We start from the raw sequence: 20,966 nt of genomic DNA on the forward strand, positions 1-20,966 counted from the left end.
AATATTTAGTTAAGCTCATCAGATGGGCACTCACTTTATTTCTTGATGTATTTTTGGAGTGTTAAAGGGATTCAAAATTTTAATTTCTATGGTATACCTCATGAACCATATAACTGTCTTTTAGGTACGCTGTCATCAAAAGAAATTTTCCCTGCTCCCAACACAGCCTTTAATGTTGGATTAGCTCTCATTATGGAAAAGAAAAAGATTACTTGAACCACGTTCATGAAAATATCACCTGTTGGTGAATAAAACAAAGGTGATTTTGCATTAGAGTGAGTGAGTGTTGGGGCTTTAACGTCTACTCAACAATTTTTCAGTCATATGATGAAGCAATCGAGTGCATGTAATGTGCCTCCTTGTTGCAGGATGGATTTCCACCACTCTTATCTAGTGCTGCTTCACTTAGATGCCTTACCAAAGGTAAGAAATCCGCCCCTCCCAAGCCATTATACTGATATGGGTCAACCAGTCGTTACACCATACCCTTAACGCTGAACGCCATGCGAGGAAGTTACAACTTCCTCTTTCATGGTCTTAGGTGTGACTCGACCCAGGATTGACACTGGATCTACTGCCTCCCGAAGTGGATGCTCTACCAACTGTGCTATTAAGTCCGGTCTCTTGCGTTAGAGTACTTGCTAAAGGTAGGATGGTCCATAAACCTCACCTTACTGCTCTTAAGTAAAAAAAAAAGTATTAAAAAATTAATTAGTAAACATGGTTTTAGAAACTGTTTCCCTGTACTCATCTTTCTCCATATGTTCACTTCACTTTTACATAATCTTTTCCTTGAAGTGAACAGTTCTTCAATAGCTCTTTGACTCCATTCAGACAAACTCAGTAATCTGTCCAATGCTGTCCAACACATTTTCCAAGTAGATGACCTGGTCACTGATGGAGTAAGCAAAATTAATTTTAATTAGCAATTGCTTATTGAACTGCAGCCTTGAATCCAGTTTGGTGTGTACCAGCTGAGTTGCAGTTGTGAATGTAACCCACTGATCACAGTTGAGATCCCCAGCTAGTAAGCCTTGTCGCAGTTTCCTCAACTCTCTTGAATAAACTGAAACATTCTGACTAAGAAGATCAAATTTATGTTACTGGTCGTTAGCAATTACCTGTTCTGCTGCACTTCAAATCCAGGTTTATTTATATCAGTTGAGTTCCAGTAGTTTAATCCACTGGTTTCTGGGCCATTTCCTTTTTTAAATCAAATGCTCTGAATGTAATGATCAAAGAAAATAATTGTTATTTTTTCATTCATAAAATGGCAGTAGTTCAGTCTACTGATCACTGGACCATTTCCGTTCTTACCGCGATACCGGTACTGATGAGGAACTTATGCCAGGAATGTTATGTCTAGTGCTTAACGTCCTGTAGCTTTTTCTGTCAAATTCGTGTACATCAAACCAGTGAGAGTGTTTGTGGGGGTCAGATTTGGGGGATATGTTGAAACCCTTTTTAAAATGTTTTACACTGGAAGCAAGAACTACGTTTGAAAAAAAATTTACCATTTTTTAAACATTCCATTTCTTAAAACTTGACAAACTGCCCAACTTTGAAAAAAAAATGATTTTATTCAGCAGGATTATTTTAAAAAAATCGTCAACTTTTATTTCAAAAGTAGAAATTAATTCAAACACCATTATCTTCAACTGTAATATGTTTATTTAACTTAAAATAAATATTTCAAAATTGGTTCCTTTACAGACGAATTTGTCAGATGTATTCTTGTCTGATTGGTGACTAGGAGAATGTAGGGCCATCTGGAAGTACTGCTTGTATTCTTTAGCATTACATTTTAATCTACAACCGATTTCTTAGACGCCATTCATAATGTGTTTGAGTTGGGGGCATGAATGGTGTCTGTGGGAACCCCGCTAATCACCCGCCACCCAATTATTCATAACGCAGCGCCCCCTTGCGGTAGGGAAAGACTTCACGCGCCTTCATCCTTTATTCCGCATAAATTTCCGAAGAAAGAGGTCGACAACAAAATGGCTGAGGAACAGGAATACTACGAGGCTGCCCAGGGGGACGAAAACGGGCAAGGTTTCCAGCAAGACACGTATGGAACTGAGGATGGAGGTTCAGGGTATACTGGTGGAGCGGGAGATCAACAAGAGACCGGCGTTGAAGGGACAGAAGGCGGCGCAGCGAATGAAGAAGACGATGATGATGATAGGTAGATATGCCGACATGGCTGCATGGGGTGCATGGTTGTCGAGTACGTGCGTGTGTTGATTGAGAAATACATCATTGGTCTCCCGTGAATTATGATATTTACATTCCTGTAATATCGCAAACTTCTCGGTAATGGCTCTCTAACAGTAACTCTCTACATGCAGCTTTATTTACCTGTATTTATTCTTTTTTACTTTTGACTAGAGTCTCGCTTTCAAAGGTTTGCTTTGAGAGCGTTATAATTTCCGCGCGAGTGTGTATGATTTCTTTTAGCGTTTACAATATAACACAAATCAAATGTGATCGGAAGGTACAATTGACTTGACAATGGTTTAGAATGAAGGCAGGTTTGGTTGAAGAGTTAAAAAAGAATTTACAGAGCCGACGAAGCCACACATTATGTCGTGATATTTTCACTATTCATGCTGAATTTCATTAACATAGCACAGTTGGTGTAGTTCAAGGCTTTTTCTGTTGAAATCTGAGTTCTAACCTCATGACCTAACATGGGCAGCTGTAAAGACTAGGTTTATCCTTTTGTTCGTCAATGAGCCCCATGTCAGATGCTCCCTGTGAAAAGCTGGCTCTTCAGTGAAATGATGTCAACCTACCTCCATGTGATAACAACCTTAATAACAATTAACAATTGAAATGGGGGAGAAGTGCAACCAGAGTAGCTTTCCAGTGCCCACATGTGGGGCTTTTGCAGGTTTCCTGTGAGTTTCCGCTCAGTGGCTGGCACTCCCTCGTATATCAAAAGTTGGGGGAATAGCGTAGCCATATGCAAAAGGTGGTGTGTCGATTTTTTCATCTTAGAATGCCAACACCATTGTGCACCTGTACCGTGAACCTCTGTGCTGTTCATAGTTTTGCAGTGGACATACATGTGCCTGTTCTAAGCCATTTATCACCACACTCTTTGGTCAAGCGACTGAGTATTGGAGGTGAAAATAAAAGCAGTTTAGCCCAGGTGAGATAGGCTTTGAAGAAAAAAATATAACTTAAAACTTCAGGAATCAGGATTACATTCATTTAGCTTAATGTTAGTTATCTTTGTCACCTTGTGCTCCTTGCAGTAATGAGGCTATATTTTTGACCATTCAGCTCACCTCATGCACAAAGTTGTATCTTGTTCTCTGGGTTATTATAACAACAGTAGCACCAGTACAGCTTTAAGCTATGTTCCCAGAGGGTAGGTTGAAAAAAAAAATTAATATATTGGTCATAAAAATTTGCCTATACATTTTTAGAAGCAAAAAAGATCACAAAATATTACTTTCAGTTCTGAAGCTTTCAATATTGCAGTGGGATATAATCTTACCCTCAAACAAATCTCAAAACACATTTCTAAGACCAAATGATGCACCTCTTTGAATCAAGCAAATGTGAAAGTTTGTCATAAATGAAATTTTGGATCAAATAGATTTATGGAATGGTGTTAATAAGAAACTTCTGTGGCTGTGTTGAAAGAGGTCTGCTCCTTGTCATATGGTGGCCTTATGTGAATGACAATTGTTACATCAGAAATTATTCTTCTGATTAGCGTTAACATAAAGCTGACTATTTTTCTTGCCACAGAAAACTCTTCGTTGGAGGATTGAGCTGGGAAACATCGGCCCGTATGTAACCTTTTTGGTTTTTCCAAATAATAAATTTTACATGTGCTAAGCTGTGATGACACCTTTTTTGACTTTCTGTTGTACTGTTTTAGAACTACTTGCTATAAACTTGCCAGTCCCATTGTTGTTAGTAAATATTGTCTAGTGTGAAGATTTAACACAGTGATATGTATAAGTATATAAGTATAATATCCATGTAACCACTGTCTGAATTACTGAACCAGAATTGTAACTCAGTGACTTGTTTATGATCTTTTAAATGTTTGAAATTTTTCTTTTTATTCCATCAGAGGAATTAAAAAACTACTTCAGTAAATTTGGAGAAATAACCAGCTGCACACTCAAGACAGACCAGATGACAGGCAGATCAAGAGGCTTTGGTTTTGTTGTTTTTAAGGACACAGCTTGTGTCGATAAGGTAAGATATACATTTTCAACTTTTTCTCATCACAATACATTTCCAGTGTTTTTGTGTATGTTTTAATAATTATTCGGCCTGTGTTGCATGCAAAAACACAATATCCCACCCACTTAAATGAGACAATCACAACTAGATTGGCCCAAGTAGTTCACCCAAGTTGACCTAAGGTTGCTGGCCATCCTGAGCATGTGATATCTTGACAGGCTTTGCCGAATATACAGTAAATAAAAGGAATAGTCTGCTTGGAAGTAGATGATTTTATTAGTCACATGTTCATGTAACCAATCAGCACAAACAATTGGTCTGTTTTTCATGTCATAGTGAAACCGAATGATGGGTTATTCAGGGTTCAGAACCCATAACTGATTTTTTGGTTATGTCAACCACCCAAATTTCATGGCCTGTTATTTATGTGTTTTTCTGTTTTGGCCCTGCAGGTTCTCGAGGCAGGCCAACACAAACTCCACGGTAGAAACATTGATCCAAAGAAAGCCAATCCCAAGAAGAGAGAGCCTAACTTGAAAGTGTTTGTGGGAGGATTGAATCCAGAAACACCAGAGGAACAAATCCGGGATTACTTTCAGAAGTTTGGAAAGGTAAAATGGGCAGTAGTGACCTACATTGGCAGGTGTATTGCAAGCATAAAACCTAAATGACAGCGCTACACGGTAGAAAAACATTCTATGGCTTTTCATACAAGGCATTATACGTACCAAAAAAAGATTTTAGATATTTATTGAAATATAAATATCTAAAATATCATTGAAGTTTATGTGGTATCAGATGTATAATAAATTAGCATGTAATTATATTTTTGCTAATGAACTTTCATTTGTCATTTTTGTTTACATCCTTTTCTTTTTTTTTTATAATCCCCCGCCATTAGGCAAAGAGTCTAATGTTATACCGATTTTTTTCCATCTGCCTGTATTTGTGTCTGGATTATATATCCAGTTGTTTTCTGTGCAGAGTTTTAATTTTTGGCAGATATATATATGTACACAGATGACGACTCACATCGCGACTCACATTTGTTCATTTCCGTGGTTGTAATGGATACCAGATTGCCATTTTCCCTATATATACTATATAAATAAAGATGAGTTTGTGTCTGGGCTATAACTCTGACTGTTTTTCATTAAATAGTGTTAATTTTTGGTGGATACATACATACATACATACATACATACATACATACATACATACACAGATGACAATGAGTCGCGATTCACATTTGTCCATTTCTGCAGTTGTCATGGTTACCAGATTGCCATTTCCCTGCGTGTACTATACAGATAGTTTGTGTCTGGGCTATTACTGCAACTGTTTTCTGGGTAGAGTTTTAATTTTTGGTAGGCACATACATACACAGATGATGATCACATTTGTTCATTTCCACGGTTGTCACGGTTATCAGATCGGCAGTTTCCCTGTATATTGTATATACTATCTAGATATATATCATTTTGTGTCCGGACTCCAAAAGTTTTCTTCGTAGAATTTTCATTTTGGGTGATACATAAACAGATGATCATGTGTAGCGACTCATATTTGATCAATTCCACGGTTGTCTTGGTTACCCGATTGCCATTTTCCCTATATAAACTAGGGGAATTTTTGATAATGATTCATGTCACGGCTATAACTCTGTTTTGTACGTACAGTGTTAATTTTTGGTGAATATACACACACACAGATGACGATGTGTCGTGACTGGCATTGTCCATATCTGCAGCTGTCATGGTTACCAGATTGCCATTTCCCTATATATACTATATGGATATGATCATGTTCGGGCTATACATACATGTGTCTCCAACAGTTTTCAATATAGAGTTTTAATTTTTTGGTGGACAAATATATATATACAGATGATGATGTGTCGTGACACATTTGTCCATTCCTGCAGTTCTCATGGTTACCAGATAGCCATTTGCCTTATTTATAGTATGTAAATAGATTGGAGTTCGTGTCTAGGCGATAACTGCAACTTTTTTTCCTGGAGTTCTAATTTTAGATACATACATACACAGATGATGATTTGTCTTGAATCATACTTGTTTATTTCCTCAGTTGTCATGGCTCAGATTGCCAGTTTCCCTATATATACTACATAGATAGATATGATTTCTTGTCCAGGCTACAACTTCAACCGTTTCTGCATAAAGTTTTCATTTTTGGTGGACGTATTTGGCCACTTACGTGGTTGTCATGGTAACCACATACCCATCTTTACCCATGAACGTTCCTCTCGGGTTATAATCACCACAATGCTGCTGGTATGCTATTAGACATTTCAGACAAATGCATTTGTTGGGACATATGTTGTGTTCACCTGAACTCTTCTGTTGTATTTGTGTATATTTTTTATTATTCACAGATTACTGAAATTGATTTGCCTGTGGACCAGGCCAAAAACAGAAGAGGCTTTTGTTTTATCAAATTTGATTCAGAAGAAGTAGTCCGTAAAGTGGTGGAAAACCGAATGCAGACCATTGGTGGAAAAGAGGTATCTAATTTTATTTAAAAAAAAAATTAGTTATTTCCTCTCGTTTAACTATAACTGCTAAAAGTTTCTTGTTCTTTCAGGTACTTGAAATTCTTGTTTTTCTCTGTTTTACATTTAGTGGTCAATGTTGAATTGGACAAGGTGGATGGAATTTACCACAAATATGAGTGCTTGTCACATTCTGTTAGGTTAAATTGTGTTGACATTGAAATGCAAGAGTGGTCATTGATTGTTTTAACAAGTTTGTGCAACAAATAAAGTGTGTAATGTATTCATTAATCAAATACCAACATTTTTGTGAACATCCTGTATACAGACTTTGTACGTAGCTGCATTACTGTAATTTTTAATTCCTTTTCAGAGTTTATCTAATATGCATCTGCTATTCTGTTTCAGTAACAGTAAATATACCCACTTTTGTTGGTAAATGCAAAAAGAAAAAAAAACATGTATTTGTGACTGTTTTATTAACTTCTGTTGCTGTATTGGCATTCTAGAGACAGGCTGACTTAACAATGTGGGTGTTTTTGCTGTACACTGCATGGACAGTATTTTACTCAAATTAATACTATACATTAATTTTCTTGTGGAAGTCTTGTGAAAATTAAATGGCTGCAGATATTGTTAGTGTTGCTTCAAGTTCATTGATTTGCTTAAAATTTTAAAAATCTAGTCGTTGCATAGTGCTTTCCAGTTTTAATTACCATTTTAAGTAATTGGTGAAAAAGAAAATGGCAGGGTTAAACTCAACCTGCATTTGAACCTTGATTTCAGTTTCTCTATCTGCGTTGTGGTTACAATGTGTTTGTCAAGCATGTTTTCTTGACCAATCATGCCTCCTCTTGTTCCACTTCAGTCGGAGCTGCTTGTTGAGTGGAAGACAAGGGAGCGGCTAAAATGCTGAGGTCAAATGAGGTACCCGCATGTGATCTTGAAATAGACCATTGTAACCAGGCTCCACGGTTATCATATCACCTTCTTTGTAACATGTACATGATAAATGTAAACCCTAAATGTTTCTCTTGTTTTTTCCAGTTAATAGTAATGGTTCTTTTGCTGGTAAGATTAATGTTCTATTTAACAGGTACTTTGAACGGTCAGACATTTGTCTCAATTCCATGTGATGTCATTGTGGTGGTAACAGATAAAACCTTCCCCAGCCAACTTCCCTGATTACAAGGCTTCCTCCAAGCTCCATACCATCCCAGAGTCATTGTTGTAACTTTGTTAACCTTCTCAGGTTGGGGAATGAAGTACAGGCTTGGTCATTACATGTTAGTAATCAAGATGTTCACGTTTTCTATTTTAGGTTGAGGTGAAGAAGTCTGTGCCAAAGCGCGGTGGCTTTGGAGGCGGTTGGGGCGGTGGCTTTGGGGGGCGAGGTGGTGGCCGAGGACGAGGCAGAGGTGAGAGAGTGATTCTGTATGATCTGTCATAGTTTACTATCGTGTCTGCATGTTTAGTCTGTGCCCAGTGTATCTGGCTCAATTACTGAAATGGATTGCTTGCTGAAACACTAATACAAGTGATTCATGCAGCAGCAAAACATGATAATATGGAATTGTTACAATAGTAGAAGGTAAACTTCGTATGCCTCTAAATGAGAGCTGACATATAGACATGTATTTCCATGAATTTTCGTCAATTACATGAACAACAAGAGAAGAATATTTAACTTTATGTAGAGCTTCCCTTAAATGGCAGCGGCATTAAGGCATAATTATTCATTATTTCGTTCCGTTGAACACCTTATATTAGTATGGGTATGATTGGCTTAGCAGTATCTGTATATATATAAAACTTGCTTGAATTGAGAAATTCTGGAGAGATATTGACTGATCAAAATAGTATTTAAGGCAATTAAAATTGAAAAACAAAAAGATGTAATGATGTGATGAAATTAGGCATATTCTGCGGATATCCAAGCTGTTTGTGTGTTGCTTACAGTTTGTTTCTTTGTTGGTGTTTGTAGGTGGCTATGGAGGAGGTTGGAACCAAGGTGGTTACAACAACCAAGGTTATGGTGGTTATGGCAACTACAACCAAGGTGGTTATGGCAACTACAATCAGGGAGGATATGGCAACTATGGAGGATATGATTACAACCAGGGTTATGACTACAACCAGGGCTATGGAGGTGGTGGCTGGGGAGGATATGATCAGGGATATGGTGAGCTCCTGTGCTGACTTTACATTTGTGATTAAACATTAGTACAGTATTTTTTCTTAAAATTTGATGAAAAAGTAACTTTTAAGAGATGGTAAAAGTCACAAAATATGCTGAAACTGGCATTTTTACCAGCAGGATGTCCTTCCTTCCTTCCAAATAAACCCCAGTCATAGGTGAAATTTTAGGTCAAGAACAATAAGTAATCAAATTGCCACAATTTTTATCTCTGTTTTTGGTGTTACTAGTTGTTACAAGGATTAATATCAATGTTTGACTCCGCTTCGTGTTCATGACATACATTATATGTTGTTCATATTTTTTCACCCTCATATAGGTTATGACTACAGTGGCTGGGGAAGTTATGGACAGGATCAAGGTAACTTTTACTATTCATAATTGTTAATTTCTGGTTGTGATGTCTTTAGTTCTAATAGGGGTGTTAGTGACACTAATACACCTGTAATGCCCATAAGGTGTTAGTGACATTAACATCTCTGTAATGCTCATAGGGTGTTAATGACACTAAGATATCTGTGCCCTTTTGCGCAGTCTTGTGATTGTCTTCCACCAATGCATTATGCAAATCTTCTTAAGCACGCTTAGGAAGGTTTAACTTGCCAAATGTGGTGGTTTTCCCATGGCACTCTAGCTTCCTGCACTCATAGAACTGATAGCCATTGTGCATGTGAAGTATTCTTGAGTATGGTGTTAAACAACAATCAATTCCTCTTTAGGTATATAGTTGCCTGTTCATAATTTTCATTATCTACAGGGTTCAGATGGGTCCTTGAAAACCTTGAAAGTTCTTGAACTTTATTTTGGTAATTCAAGGACTGGAAAGTGCTTGAAGTTGTCATGTGAAGAAAATTATTCGGTGGTAAGAATCTGTGAATCAACTGGCAACGGGCATGCACCTAAAGCGGCCGCCAGTGGTATGTATGCAGTCATAGTTTTGCGCCGCTATAGACTTCCTTTTCTTTGCCAGAGGGTGCTAAGATCACCATTTTTTGGTTTGGCAGTAACAACTTAGGCTGTAGTCATTAAGAGTGATTTGGTGTGTGAAAAAAAGCATTAGAGATGCCAGGCAACTGTCGTTTTAGTGATGAATGGCTACTGTTGCCAGATTTCAAGGACTGGCTTGTGCGCGACGCCAGCAGCGCCAGTCAGGCATAATTCCGATTGTGTATACAAAGTATAGATGTCTCCAGTATGGGCAAGTCCGCCCTGGACTTCTCGTGGCTGACAGTGGCGCTGTTTACAAACACGTGTGTTGTGCAGAAATATTATAAGCTGCGCCTTTTATTCTGACGGACAGTGGAAATTTATCAGAATCAATGATGGGTTTTCTAATTATCAGTGATGTCTGCACTGACTGAAGGTTATGGCACTAACACAAGTCTGTGTACAGGTCGAATTCCATGGCATGGCTGTACCACGCTTACAAAATGACCTAAAAAAGTATTCAAGCTGCACGTGTTGTCTCAGTTTGTACGCAAAAGCAGAGATTGTGACTGTGAGGTACTTGTAATTTGTATTTTAAGTACTTTAAAGTACTTGAAAAGTCCTTGAATTTTTTGGGCCGTCCGGTGTGCGAACCCTGTATCTAGTTCTTCAGAACTGTGCAACACGTTATGAAAAATAATGGTCATGTTTATACAGTGCATGCAATGCAAATTGTTGATTGTAGGTCAAGGTAGTGGAGGGTATGGGAAGACTCCAAAACGTGGAGGTGGGCATGGATATCAGCCATATTAGAATAGGTAAGAAAAGGCCACTCAGAACATGCTTGGTGTTCTAATTCCTTGAACTTTCTTGGAGTGGTTGAAGATGATTTTGCATCATGACAGGATCAGCCTACCATCAGATTAACCTCTCAGGTGGCTGAAAATGTTTGTTAAAGAATAATTCTGATATCACAAATATTTATAGTATTTTACAGGGTAATTAACAAAGTTTATATTCCATAAAGAGTGAACAATGTAAATGCTTATGCATACTACAGATAGTTTGTAACTAAATTGTTAACAAAGTACTGTTGATCTAAAGTTACCTTTGAAATGTAGAAAAGCTGTCTCTACCGTTAGTAATCTCAGATGAGCATGAAGCTAAATTACACATTGCTATACAGTGACATTCTCAAGTTTTAAAGTGCAACTTTAGATGAGGTAGTTTAAATCTATGAATAATGTGATTGATATAATTTATAAAATCTCTTTGTTAAAAAGTTGGTCAGCCAATGGCTTTTAAAGATACAGTTGTTGTTCAGGCACAATATACCAGCGAAAACACCTTGTTAACATAAAAATGATGATACTGCAAGGATGAAAGGTGAGACTGGTTGCAATTTTTGTTTGATCCACAGTTGTGTATGTTTTTTTTCTTTCTTTCATGACAGGTGTGTCTAGGGCTTGCCCCTGATTTTACAGTACTGGAAGCATTTATCAGGCAGCAGACTACTGGATAACATCTAGTGCTTCTTGCTGAATTACTCATCATCATTTGAATTTCATTAAATCTTCCATTTTTCGTCTCATCTTACTGGTTACTGTACCAATTTTATGATTTTATCATGTACTTTGTACGCAAATAAACCTTCATTTTATTTAACTCTTCATTGTTTGTTAAAACAAGAAAGATTATTGTTAGGGCAAGGTGTCACAATTGTTTGAGCTTCTTTCAGACAGTACATTAGTAAATGTATCAATTTTGTGGTTGCCATTGTACTTGCCACCAGGACTAGCATGGCCATTTAAAACATTATGAAGCATTTTGACTTATTGGAAAAATTGGTTTCTCGAGAACACCCATGGCTAAAGGAGATGGCAGAAATGAATGTTTTACTGTCTATGTAGTTACTGTGAGCCTGGACCACTAGGATTGTGGTAATGATGCCGGAAAACTGACTGACCCACAAGTGAGAATCTTTTTGTGTGCTTTATCTGCAGACAGTCAAGGCAGCTGTCCGGTGTGGGTTAAAGTGGGTTTCGGTTTAGGCTGAAGTAATGGTCACTGTTCAGTGTACATGTACACTAATGTTAAACTTTTTCACGAAGAGAAACATTTTAGTTATAACAATCGATTGTGCTTGTATTACACATTAATGTCCGCGAAAGTGATCTGACGTGTTCGGCATATAAAGACGTCAGAGTCAACGTTGAGTGTATAGCAAGGCACGATCTTCTTTGGATTCGGCTTGGTTTCCTCCACCCACATACTGGGCCTCCATTGTAGAAGTGAAGTATTCTTAACCACAGCCTAAAACACTCGTAACCAAAAGAAACAGCAGTTATCTGCATTTTACGCTAGCGCAGCGTAATGGCACAGGAGCCTCTCACCAATGCGGTCGGTGTGAGCTCAAGTCCAGCTCATTCTGGCTTCCTCTGGCCGTACATGGGAACGTCTTTCAGCAACTTGCGGATGGTCGTGGGTTTCGCCCGGGCTCTGCCCGGTTTCCTCCCACAATAATACTGGCCGCCGTCATATAAGTGAAATATTCTTGAGTACGGCATAAAACACCAATCAAGTAAATATATCTACATTTAAGACGGTTATATTTTGAAAACGAGTCGTTAACATGAAGAGCGTGATCCATTGTAATCGAAAAGGGGTTGGTTGCTGACGGATATAAATGAACAGATGCAAATATGGTCGTCGAGAAACAGGAAGCTAGATTGGTTGATATACAAATCCATGCTTTTTTGTTAGGACAACGCAGATAACATTACTGTGGACCTGAACCATTCTGGAGGATACATTCCTGCTCCTTTAAGGATATCCAGTTTAAAAGCCACCTGTTGCCTTTTAAGGCCCGATCAATCTCACTCACTTGATGGTTATACACGCCCCCCCCCCCCCCCCCCCCACCTCTGCGTTCCGCCACCTGTTGATAACTTCCTGCTCATGATCACCCGCTGACCGCTTTTTAATGGAAACCTGCCGTGTCAAATCATGGTTGATATCACACAAGGGCTCCTCATGCCACCCCCACCTTAAAGCGTTGTTGATCGATTTACCGACATATAGGCCTACGAAGTATTTATATCGGAGACTGTCCGGGAAAGAATTAAGCGCCTCTCGAAAATTACGTGATCTAATTGCACATTAGCCAGTTCAGCATTATAATACATTTCTAGGCCATATATTCTTTGGTTGATTGGTTGATTAACTGTTCAAATTAAACATCTGTTTTCGTATAAAATGATCAATGGTAAAATGAGGTGGCGGGATTATGTTATAGGCCTATTTGCGTGAAGTCTATCATGGAGTGGTGCTAAATCAGCTCGCTAATTCCTTATCTTTGGCTATTAGTGTCTAGTTGTTCAGTCTATACAATCTTCTATGTGTATTGATTATACTTTTCATTGATTATAAGCCGATTCAGAAAATGGAATATCGAACATAGATATAGATCAAATGGGGATTTCAAAGTGGTCCGTGTTCTTAAAATAGTTTATGTTGAAGGTCTGTAAATAAACCTATAGAGGATATAGGCCTACAATTTAACACACAATCTCTGAAAGCTGGTTTCTCCCCTAAAACGTTTACCCCACCTCACCCCGTGCATGTTACGTCACACGAGTCTACCCCAGTGAGTCAGTTCGTCTCTTCCATTGTACCCGTCTGGAAGTCTGAAGGTTCCCGCTGATTCACAATATGGCATCAACAAAACCACTCTGGATTCCTTAGGAATCTACCTATGGTTGTAAAATTGCGTCACATTTAAACCTAGCTTTGATATATATGTAAGACATGCTCAATTAGCTGTTTTGGAAGTGTGTGGTCAGACTCCCTCTTCCCCTCTAATCAAAGCTCCATGTTTTGTTAAATGATAGGTATAGTTTGTAAAGCTTCATGAACCTTGAAAATGATATTTTAACCTTTTAATATATCTTTGTCTTAAAACTTTAATAGAAGTATTTCTCTTATACAGTATCTATTGTGCTCATAAACTCATAAACAGTGTTATAAGCTATTACTTTTTCTTCACCATGAAATATAAAAGTGTACAACATATAAATTGCACCAGATCTTGCTCGGATCGCATTTCACATTTGTATCAAGTGTCTGGCTTATCTCCCTTGCCGGATTTTACCGGAGATTGCCGAGGTTTAATTATGCATGAAACAAAGCGACGTCTAGCGGTAGTCCCTCTATATAACTGCGACACGTGCAGGCCAATTTAGCATCACTCGACAAAAAAGATCCACGCCGTTAACACACTGACCATGGCTGAACAAGAACAGGAATACTATGGAGGTGAGCAGGGAGGGGAAAATGGACAAAATTATCAGCAAGAAGAGTATACAGGCCAAGAAGAGAACACAGAATACACAGGAGGAGCTGGCGACCAACAAACCACAGAAAACGATGGAACGACACAACTAACAGAAAGTGGCGGCGGCGGCATGAACGATGATGATGACGATCGGTGAGTACAATAACTGATCGGTGTAAATAAACATGTTATAAACCAGTGTGGATGTCCGAAAAACAATATTCTACTGTTTATTGCTGTATATATTTCAGAGAGAGAATGCGAGATCAACCAATTCCGTCTGCATTGCGTGTAGGAAATTCAAAATGGCGGCAGATCCTAAGCGTGGGATGTGGACAGTACTGTAAAAGAATTTTCTTACCAGTCCATACCACAGGTGGCTCTGAATGAATAATAAAATTTGTAGGAATGCTTCAGTGTTTACCAGAGATTTTGTTATTAGATATATAATTCTTTTGCACATAACGTAATGTATACATTTGTTGTATTCCGCCATTGTTCTTTCAGGAAACTCTTTGTTGGGGGATTAAGTTACGAAACAACCGATTGTAAGTAACTTCGTGGTCATGTTTAGCATTAAATTACAACAACCACAATGTAGAATATTGACCTACTTTTACATTTTTCTTGCATGCGCCGAAGCATTACGGCATAATTAATAGTAAAATCGGTTAATAAAAATGAAGCCTTTCTGTGCCATTCATCATAGCCTGGGTCCATTCCTGCTCCTCATAATAACTGATCACCAACTCAGTAAGTAGATTTCAAAGAGGTCTGCGCTGGTGGCACCCAAACTTGCATGCACTGAAATACAAGTTCATTCTTATGCCCTTCTGGGTTGGATATCAATCAAGTAAACATAAGTGTCTGAAAGGCGCCGCCAGTTGATCAAGTAGTGTGGGGTAGGTTATTAAATTAATTACAATATAAACTAGTTCTTTTCTTAAATATATCGTGTGTAGAAGAATAAGACTGCTTTCAATGGATTTTAGAAGTTGAGTTGGATAACAGAACAAATTTATAGATAACTTCTTTTTATTCAGTGAGTGACGTTTCGGCATAGACACTGATACTGTTGTCAAGCATAATGATCAATTGGCTAAGCAATGGGTATTTAAAGAGAGGGCTAAGTTGTTGGTTTAAAGATATGGACAAAGAGGAAACCTACAACGGATTGATAAGATTGACGAGAGGAGGGTGGTATTGTTGATTGAGCAATTGAATAAAAGATGAAACATACATCAGTTGAACAATAGCCTTTGACAATAATATGCTTGATAACGGTATTAGTACCTATACGGAAGCGTCGCTTACTAAATAACTGAAAGTTGCTGTCGATAAATTTAACAAGAAAAAGGTTTGGTTTCTTTTTTTCATTCACAGCTGAATTGAGAAATTACTTTTCAAAGTTCGGGGAAATCACAGACTGTACACTCAAAACTGATCAGATAACTGGAAGACCTAGGGGATTTGGATTTGTTGTTTTCAAAGACACATCTAGTGTAGACAAGGTAAGTTTAACAGTCTCCTTGAAACTGAGGCTGAATTTTGCATAACCTGATCCCAATTTTAATTTGTTGGTTATGTCTGTCTGCTTTCAGTGACTAGGAAAAAATCACTTGGAAGCCAAAAGACCACCTTGGCTATCTGACTTGGAAATCGACAGGCCTTTTAAAAACGTTACCGGGGATTTGAAATAGAAATGAACTGCCAGGCCATGAAATTTGGGTGATTGACTTAGCCATCGGGGTTTTAACCCTTGGATAACCAATCACTTGGTTTCGCCACTACGCTAAAACAGACACATAGATGGAAGCCACTATGAAACATTTTTTTTTTTCTTTTGATGATTAATAATTACTTTTATAGTTAGCTACTTTTAGTGTGTATAATATCCAACTGGCTTATGAGGCCCTCACCATCCCTGCTTGATAAAATGGTTTCGTCCAAAGGGTGAAATAATGTAACCATTTACATGAGAGAATGTAAACGATAACCAGCTCGTGGAAAGTTGTTGACTAGTGAAAGTTTAAATTCATTTCAAACTGAATGTCACCCATCTCCGAATACTGCTAGATCACAGAGGCACAACGCACAACTGGTGAATGTCGCCAGCTAGCATATGTCGAGTAGATAACAAAGGAGACATTAGTGCACATGCTCACGTGAGGAAAATGTGACTGAAAGTTGAACACGGTGAATACACCAGTTTACAAGAATTCTATACAACAGAATAAAGTTAGGTGATTTATTTCCATCAAAACTGGCTGCTGTGCTCAGAAGATGTTGGGAAACCGGAAGTAAACATGGCTACCTGGTACTTGCAGGCATGTAATCAATAAAAACGTTCAAAACAAATAACAAAAGAAATTCATGATACATAAGTGAGATTAAGAAAGCAAAAGTTTTGTAAGATCGTGTGTGGCAAATAAATAGTAAAATCTAAACGAGGTCACTTCACAGCCACATGTACATGTAGTTGACATTGTTTCGGGCTGCAGTCTCATTAATGGTTCTTCAGGTCGCTCAGCGACAAGTTCAGTTGTAAATCGTTCAAAGTCTGGAGTCCTTGTCAAATATTTTTAAATTTTGGTTGAGCCAATTATTTTTAATGAAGGAGCCACTAACCTAGGAAGGTTTTGTAAGGATACAGCAAGCCCAAGTTGCTCAATGCGGTCACCATCTTAAGGTGCGTATTCAGTTTACAAGCACTGCATTTGTGGGAACGTTTCGATGGACAGATGAGCATAACCGATTCATCGGTGTGCAGAGTTACACTCTGTGTGACTGACACACGAATGATCGTTCGTCCACGTCAAATTTTGTGACCTGACTGCAAACTGATACAAATTCGTATGCTTCATAAGGTTTCCTAATATGTATGGTACTAACTTCAGCTGATTGAAATGCTTATGTTTTTATTTGCTTCAGTATTGTGATGCCTATCATTAGTAACAGGTCTCTATATAAACTCTGTTCATTACAATAAACATTTAGTTGTTGCACTTGATTTGTCAATGTGGCTAAAATTTACAATCAAGCTTTTTCAAGTTCAGACTTTATGTGCCTGACAGGTCTCCTAGAGCATTATTGTATAGATATTTTTTTTATCTGCTGTTAAAGTTAGCCTGACCATCTGGACTCATTTGACTGATCTGGCATAGGTTGCCCTATCAGCAGGCTAATGGTTGTTTCAACTGCAATGGAATCTGAAGATTTGATGTAATCTTGCAGGTACTTGAAGCAGGTCAACACAAGCTTCGTGGAAGGAATATTGATCCAAAGAAAGCCAATCCCAAGAAGAGAGAGCCTAACCTGAAAGTGTTTGTTGGTGGTTTGAATCCAGAGACCTCAGAAGAGCAGATCAGAAGCTATTTTGAGAAATTTGGAACGGTAAGCTTAATCATGTACATGTATTTAGAACATAATTATAACTGTACATTTAACTGATTATGAACACAGAGGTCATAATTTTCTATGTCCACAAGCATCGTAGGAATCTTGAGTATTGTGTATGACAATACACATATTGATAAACATATTGATATACCATTTGTCTATGAAGTGAACAGCTTGAGACTTAAATAATACCTAAAGCCCCAACCTGGTAATTTCGTGTCACTTCCAGAACTGTATTTTCACAGGTTTTATGTTTTTTTTTTGTCCCCAGATTGCTGATATAGACCTTCCAGTTGATATGGAAAAGAAGCGTAGAGGTTTCTGTTTTATTAAGTTTGACAGCGAAGAAGTTGTTAAGAAAGTTGTTGAAGAAAGAATGCAAACCATTGGTGGAAAAGAGGTATGTAACACTGTGAATCCTTTGTAATGATGCTAAATGTAAAATTGTCTGAAGAAGTTAACATAAAATTCTCAGTTTTTATTCGCAGGTAAATGATGTGTACCTTTTTGACCTATAATGTGCTCCTCCTGGATAAAGACCGGCTGATAAAAATATTGTACTGTTCCATTCGAGTTGCTACATTGTGCAATATTTTAAAGTTCCTGACAAACTGTAACCCAAATATTGATTTGGTCAAATGCAGGAATCTTTGTGCTGCAAGAAGTTAATCTTGCTCAGATTTAAAAGATGGAGTGGCAAATATATAAACTTCAATTTGTTCTTCGGCATTGTTTTGTATTAACAACGAACGTAACGTGAACCTGCATTTGAACCTTGATTTCAGTTTCTCTGTCTGCGTTGTGGTTACAATGTGTTTGTCAAGCATGTTTTCTTGACCAATCATGCCTCCTCTTGTTCCACTTCAGTCGGAGCTGCTTGTTGAGTGGAAGACAAGGGAGCGGCTAAAATGCTGAGGTCAAATGAGGTACCCGCATGTGATCTTGAAATAGACCATTGTAACCAGGCTCCACGGTTATCATATCACCTTCTTTGTAACATGTACATGATAAATGTAAACCCTAAATGTTTCTCTTGTTTTTTCCAGTTAATAGTAATGGTTCTTTTGCTGGTAAGATTAATGTTCTATTTAACAGGTACTTTGAACGGTCAGACATTTGTCTCAATTCCATGTGATGTCATTGTGGTGGTAACAGATAAAACCTTCCCCAGCCAACTTCCCTGATTACAAGGCTTCCTCCAAGCTCCATACCATCCCAGAGTCATTGTTGTAACTTTGTTAACCTTCTCAGGTTGGGGAATGAAGTACAGGCTTGGTCATTACATGTTAGTAATCAAGATGTTCATGTTTTCTATTTTAGGTTGAGGTGAAGAAGTCTGTGCCAAAGCGCGGTGGCTTTGGAGGCGGTTGGGGCGGTGGCTTTGGGGGGCGAGGTGGTGGCCGAGGACGAGGCAGAGGTGAGCAAATAATATGGTTACATTGGATGGTCATTCTGGTGTGTGCTACGTTTTTAAAGTGTTGAAATTACTTGCATGGCTTGAACAAAATAATAGTATATTTATGGGTTCGAACTGAATTTCAGCATCTTTCCTATAAAAGCTGACTTTGGCACCTTCAGAAAATGCCCCTCTTGGGTGTCCTGGATGTATATGCAGTTTATTGCTTTCTGTGCATGAGCAAGATGAGATGTGTAATTCCTTTAATTGAAAAGTGGCGTTTATTTTCAGGTGGCTATGGAGGAGGTTGGAACCAAGGTGGTTATAATAACCAAGGTTATGGTGGTTATGGCAGCTACAACCAAGGTGGTTATGGCAACTACAATCAGGGAGGATATGGCAACTATGGAGGATATGATTACAACCAAGGATACGGCTACAACCAGGGCTATGGAGGTGGTGGCTGGGGAGGATATGATCAGGGATATGGTGAGTGAAAATAGTTTTAGGAAGGTGTTAAAAGATTGGAATGAGCCTGTTAGTATAAATAATTAGTATAAAAGACTGAGCGATTTGTCTTGTGATTTCGGGCTTATCATGCAAGTATTACAAAGTATTTGCATTTGTTTTCTTTGCAGGATATGATTACAGTGGATGGGGTGGATATGGACAAGATCAATGTAAGTTGTCTTGTGTGTTGAATTTAAGGTATCAACTGTCAGAACTGCAGTGAGGAGGTTGCTTATTTTGTCTTGTCAAGCTAGTGGCAGCATTTTCCTAGGTTTGAAAACCACAGGTGTGGCCTGAAATGGTTCTTGAGTGGTATCTTTCTTTCCTTCCTTTACATTTTTAACTTGTGATAAATACTGATGCTTTTCTCTTTTTAGCCCAGAGCAACAGTGGATATGGAAAAGCTCCCAAAAGGGGTGGTGGACATGGCTATCAACCATATTAGAGCCCATGGTAAGTTACAAATCTCAAAGATAAATTTGTGGGGAAAATTTTTTTGTGACCTGTTGGGAAAAGAATTAATTCTCCATGAACTGAAATCTACAATCACAGGAAATCAGCAAAAATATAAATAGCATATTTGAGTAATTCATATTAAGCATATATAACTGGACTCCAGTATAAATTACATATACCTCGCTTCAAGGGGAGTCTCCTTTAAGAATAATCTAAAGTATGACTTCTTAACCTTTATTTGACAGAGCTGTACGACAGCAGACATGGACTACGCAATCTGTCCAGAGGATACAGCCAACTGGATTGAAAGGAAGTCTGTCCTCTAACTTCAGTCATTGTAAATTATGTACATTTGTAGTATCATTCATCTCACCGGTTATGATGCCAACTTCGTGCTTTTATGCTGTATGTACTTTGTAAAAATTAAAAAGGTCATTTTACACATGGTGAATTCGTTAGACTTCTTTGAGGCACGTAACCAAGATATGCGGGGTGTTAATTTTAGATCAGTTTTTTTTTTTCACCTTTTTGCCCATTATATAATGGACGATTGACTATCTACTTTGTTTATATTACCAAGAAAGGCCAGCAGTTGGTTCTATAGTAAGCTTTCAGTTGGTCAGGATGAACTAAAAACTGCTGCCCATTCATTATCAGGACACAACAGATCTACTCTCTTGGCCACATGAAGCTGCCAGATAGATCTCAGACTGCATTATTTTGACTGGTAATCCTGAGTAAAGCATGCAGCCTTAAAAGATGTCCTAGTTCAGTCCTGGCCTTGTGACCACGGCTAGGCAGTCCTTCAGGAGTAGGAAGATCATTTGCTTGTCTTACAATATGAGCATGGAAGTCTGTGCCAGAAATGGGAATGTCCCATCAATGGCTTGACCCAAGCTGGAAGGCAAAGAAAACACTAAAATGAGGTATATTTTGAATGAAAGATCATTTAGTTTAAGTTTTGGTAGAATTTTTCAAACAGTAAACTAGTTTGAGAACCTCAGTTTCTATGGTGGTCTGCTGA

General features: G+C 38.1%; 2 protein-coding genes across 2 annotated transcripts; both read left to right on the forward strand.

Moving 5' to 3' along the window:
* Nucleotides 1-1,978: 1,978 nt before the first annotated feature.
* On the forward strand, nt 1,979-11,513 carry LOC135469194 (heterogeneous nuclear ribonucleoprotein D-like). Its single transcript, XM_064747745.1, has 10 exons — nt 1,979-2,188; nt 3,766-3,806; nt 4,097-4,224; nt 4,665-4,823; nt 6,608-6,736; nt 8,046-8,142; nt 8,709-8,906; nt 9,241-9,282; nt 10,594-10,666; nt 11,302-11,513. Exons 1-9 carry the CDS (start codon nt 2,001-2,003, stop codon nt 10,659-10,661), a joined length of 1,050 nt encoding a protein of 349 aa, XP_064603815.1. The 5' UTR covers nt 1,979-2,000; the 3' UTR covers nt 10,662-10,666; nt 11,302-11,513.
* Nucleotides 11,514-14,060: 2,547 nt separating this feature from the next.
* LOC135467063 (heterogeneous nuclear ribonucleoprotein D-like) lies at nt 14,061-20,386 on the forward strand. Its single transcript, XM_064744827.1, has 10 exons — nt 14,061-14,334; nt 14,689-14,729; nt 15,565-15,692; nt 17,416-17,574; nt 17,852-17,980; nt 18,901-18,997; nt 19,268-19,465; nt 19,615-19,656; nt 19,864-19,939; nt 20,188-20,386. The coding sequence occupies exons 1-9, from the start codon at nt 14,132-14,134 to the stop codon at nt 19,929-19,931; spliced, it is 1,065 nt and encodes a 354-aa protein (XP_064600897.1). The 5' UTR covers nt 14,061-14,131; the 3' UTR covers nt 19,932-19,939; nt 20,188-20,386.
* Nucleotides 20,387-20,966: the final 580 nt, after the last annotated feature.

Source organism: Liolophura sinensis, chromosome 1, assembly GCF_032854445.1.
Source record: "Liolophura sinensis isolate JHLJ2023 chromosome 1, CUHK_Ljap_v2, whole genome shotgun sequence".
Taxonomy (NCBI): Eukaryota; Metazoa; Mollusca; class Polyplacophora; order Chitonida; family Chitonidae; genus Liolophura; species Liolophura sinensis.

Coding starts and splice junctions, on each gene's coding strand:
- LOC135469194 (XM_064747745.1), top strand. CDS start 2,001: ATGGCTGAGGAACAGGAATACTACGAGGCTGCCCAGGGGGACGAAAAC. Junction 3,807..4,096: donor GAGCTGGGAAACATCGGCCC/GTATGTAACCTT, acceptor TTATTCCATCAG/AGGAATTAAAAAACTACTTC. Junction 9,283..10,593: donor AAGTTATGGACAGGATCAAG/GTAACTTTTACT, acceptor TGTTGATTGTAG/GTCAAGGTAGTGGAGGGTAT.
- LOC135467063 (XM_064744827.1), top strand. CDS start 14,132: ATGGCTGAACAAGAACAGGAATACTATGGAGGTGAGCAGGGAGGGGAA. Junction 17,981..18,900: donor AAACCATTGGTGGAAAAGAG/GTATGTAACACT, acceptor TTTCTATTTTAG/GTTGAGGTGAAGAAGTCTGT. Junction 19,657..19,863: donor TGGATATGGACAAGATCAAT/GTAAGTTGTCTT, acceptor TTCTCTTTTTAG/CCCAGAGCAACAGTGGATAT.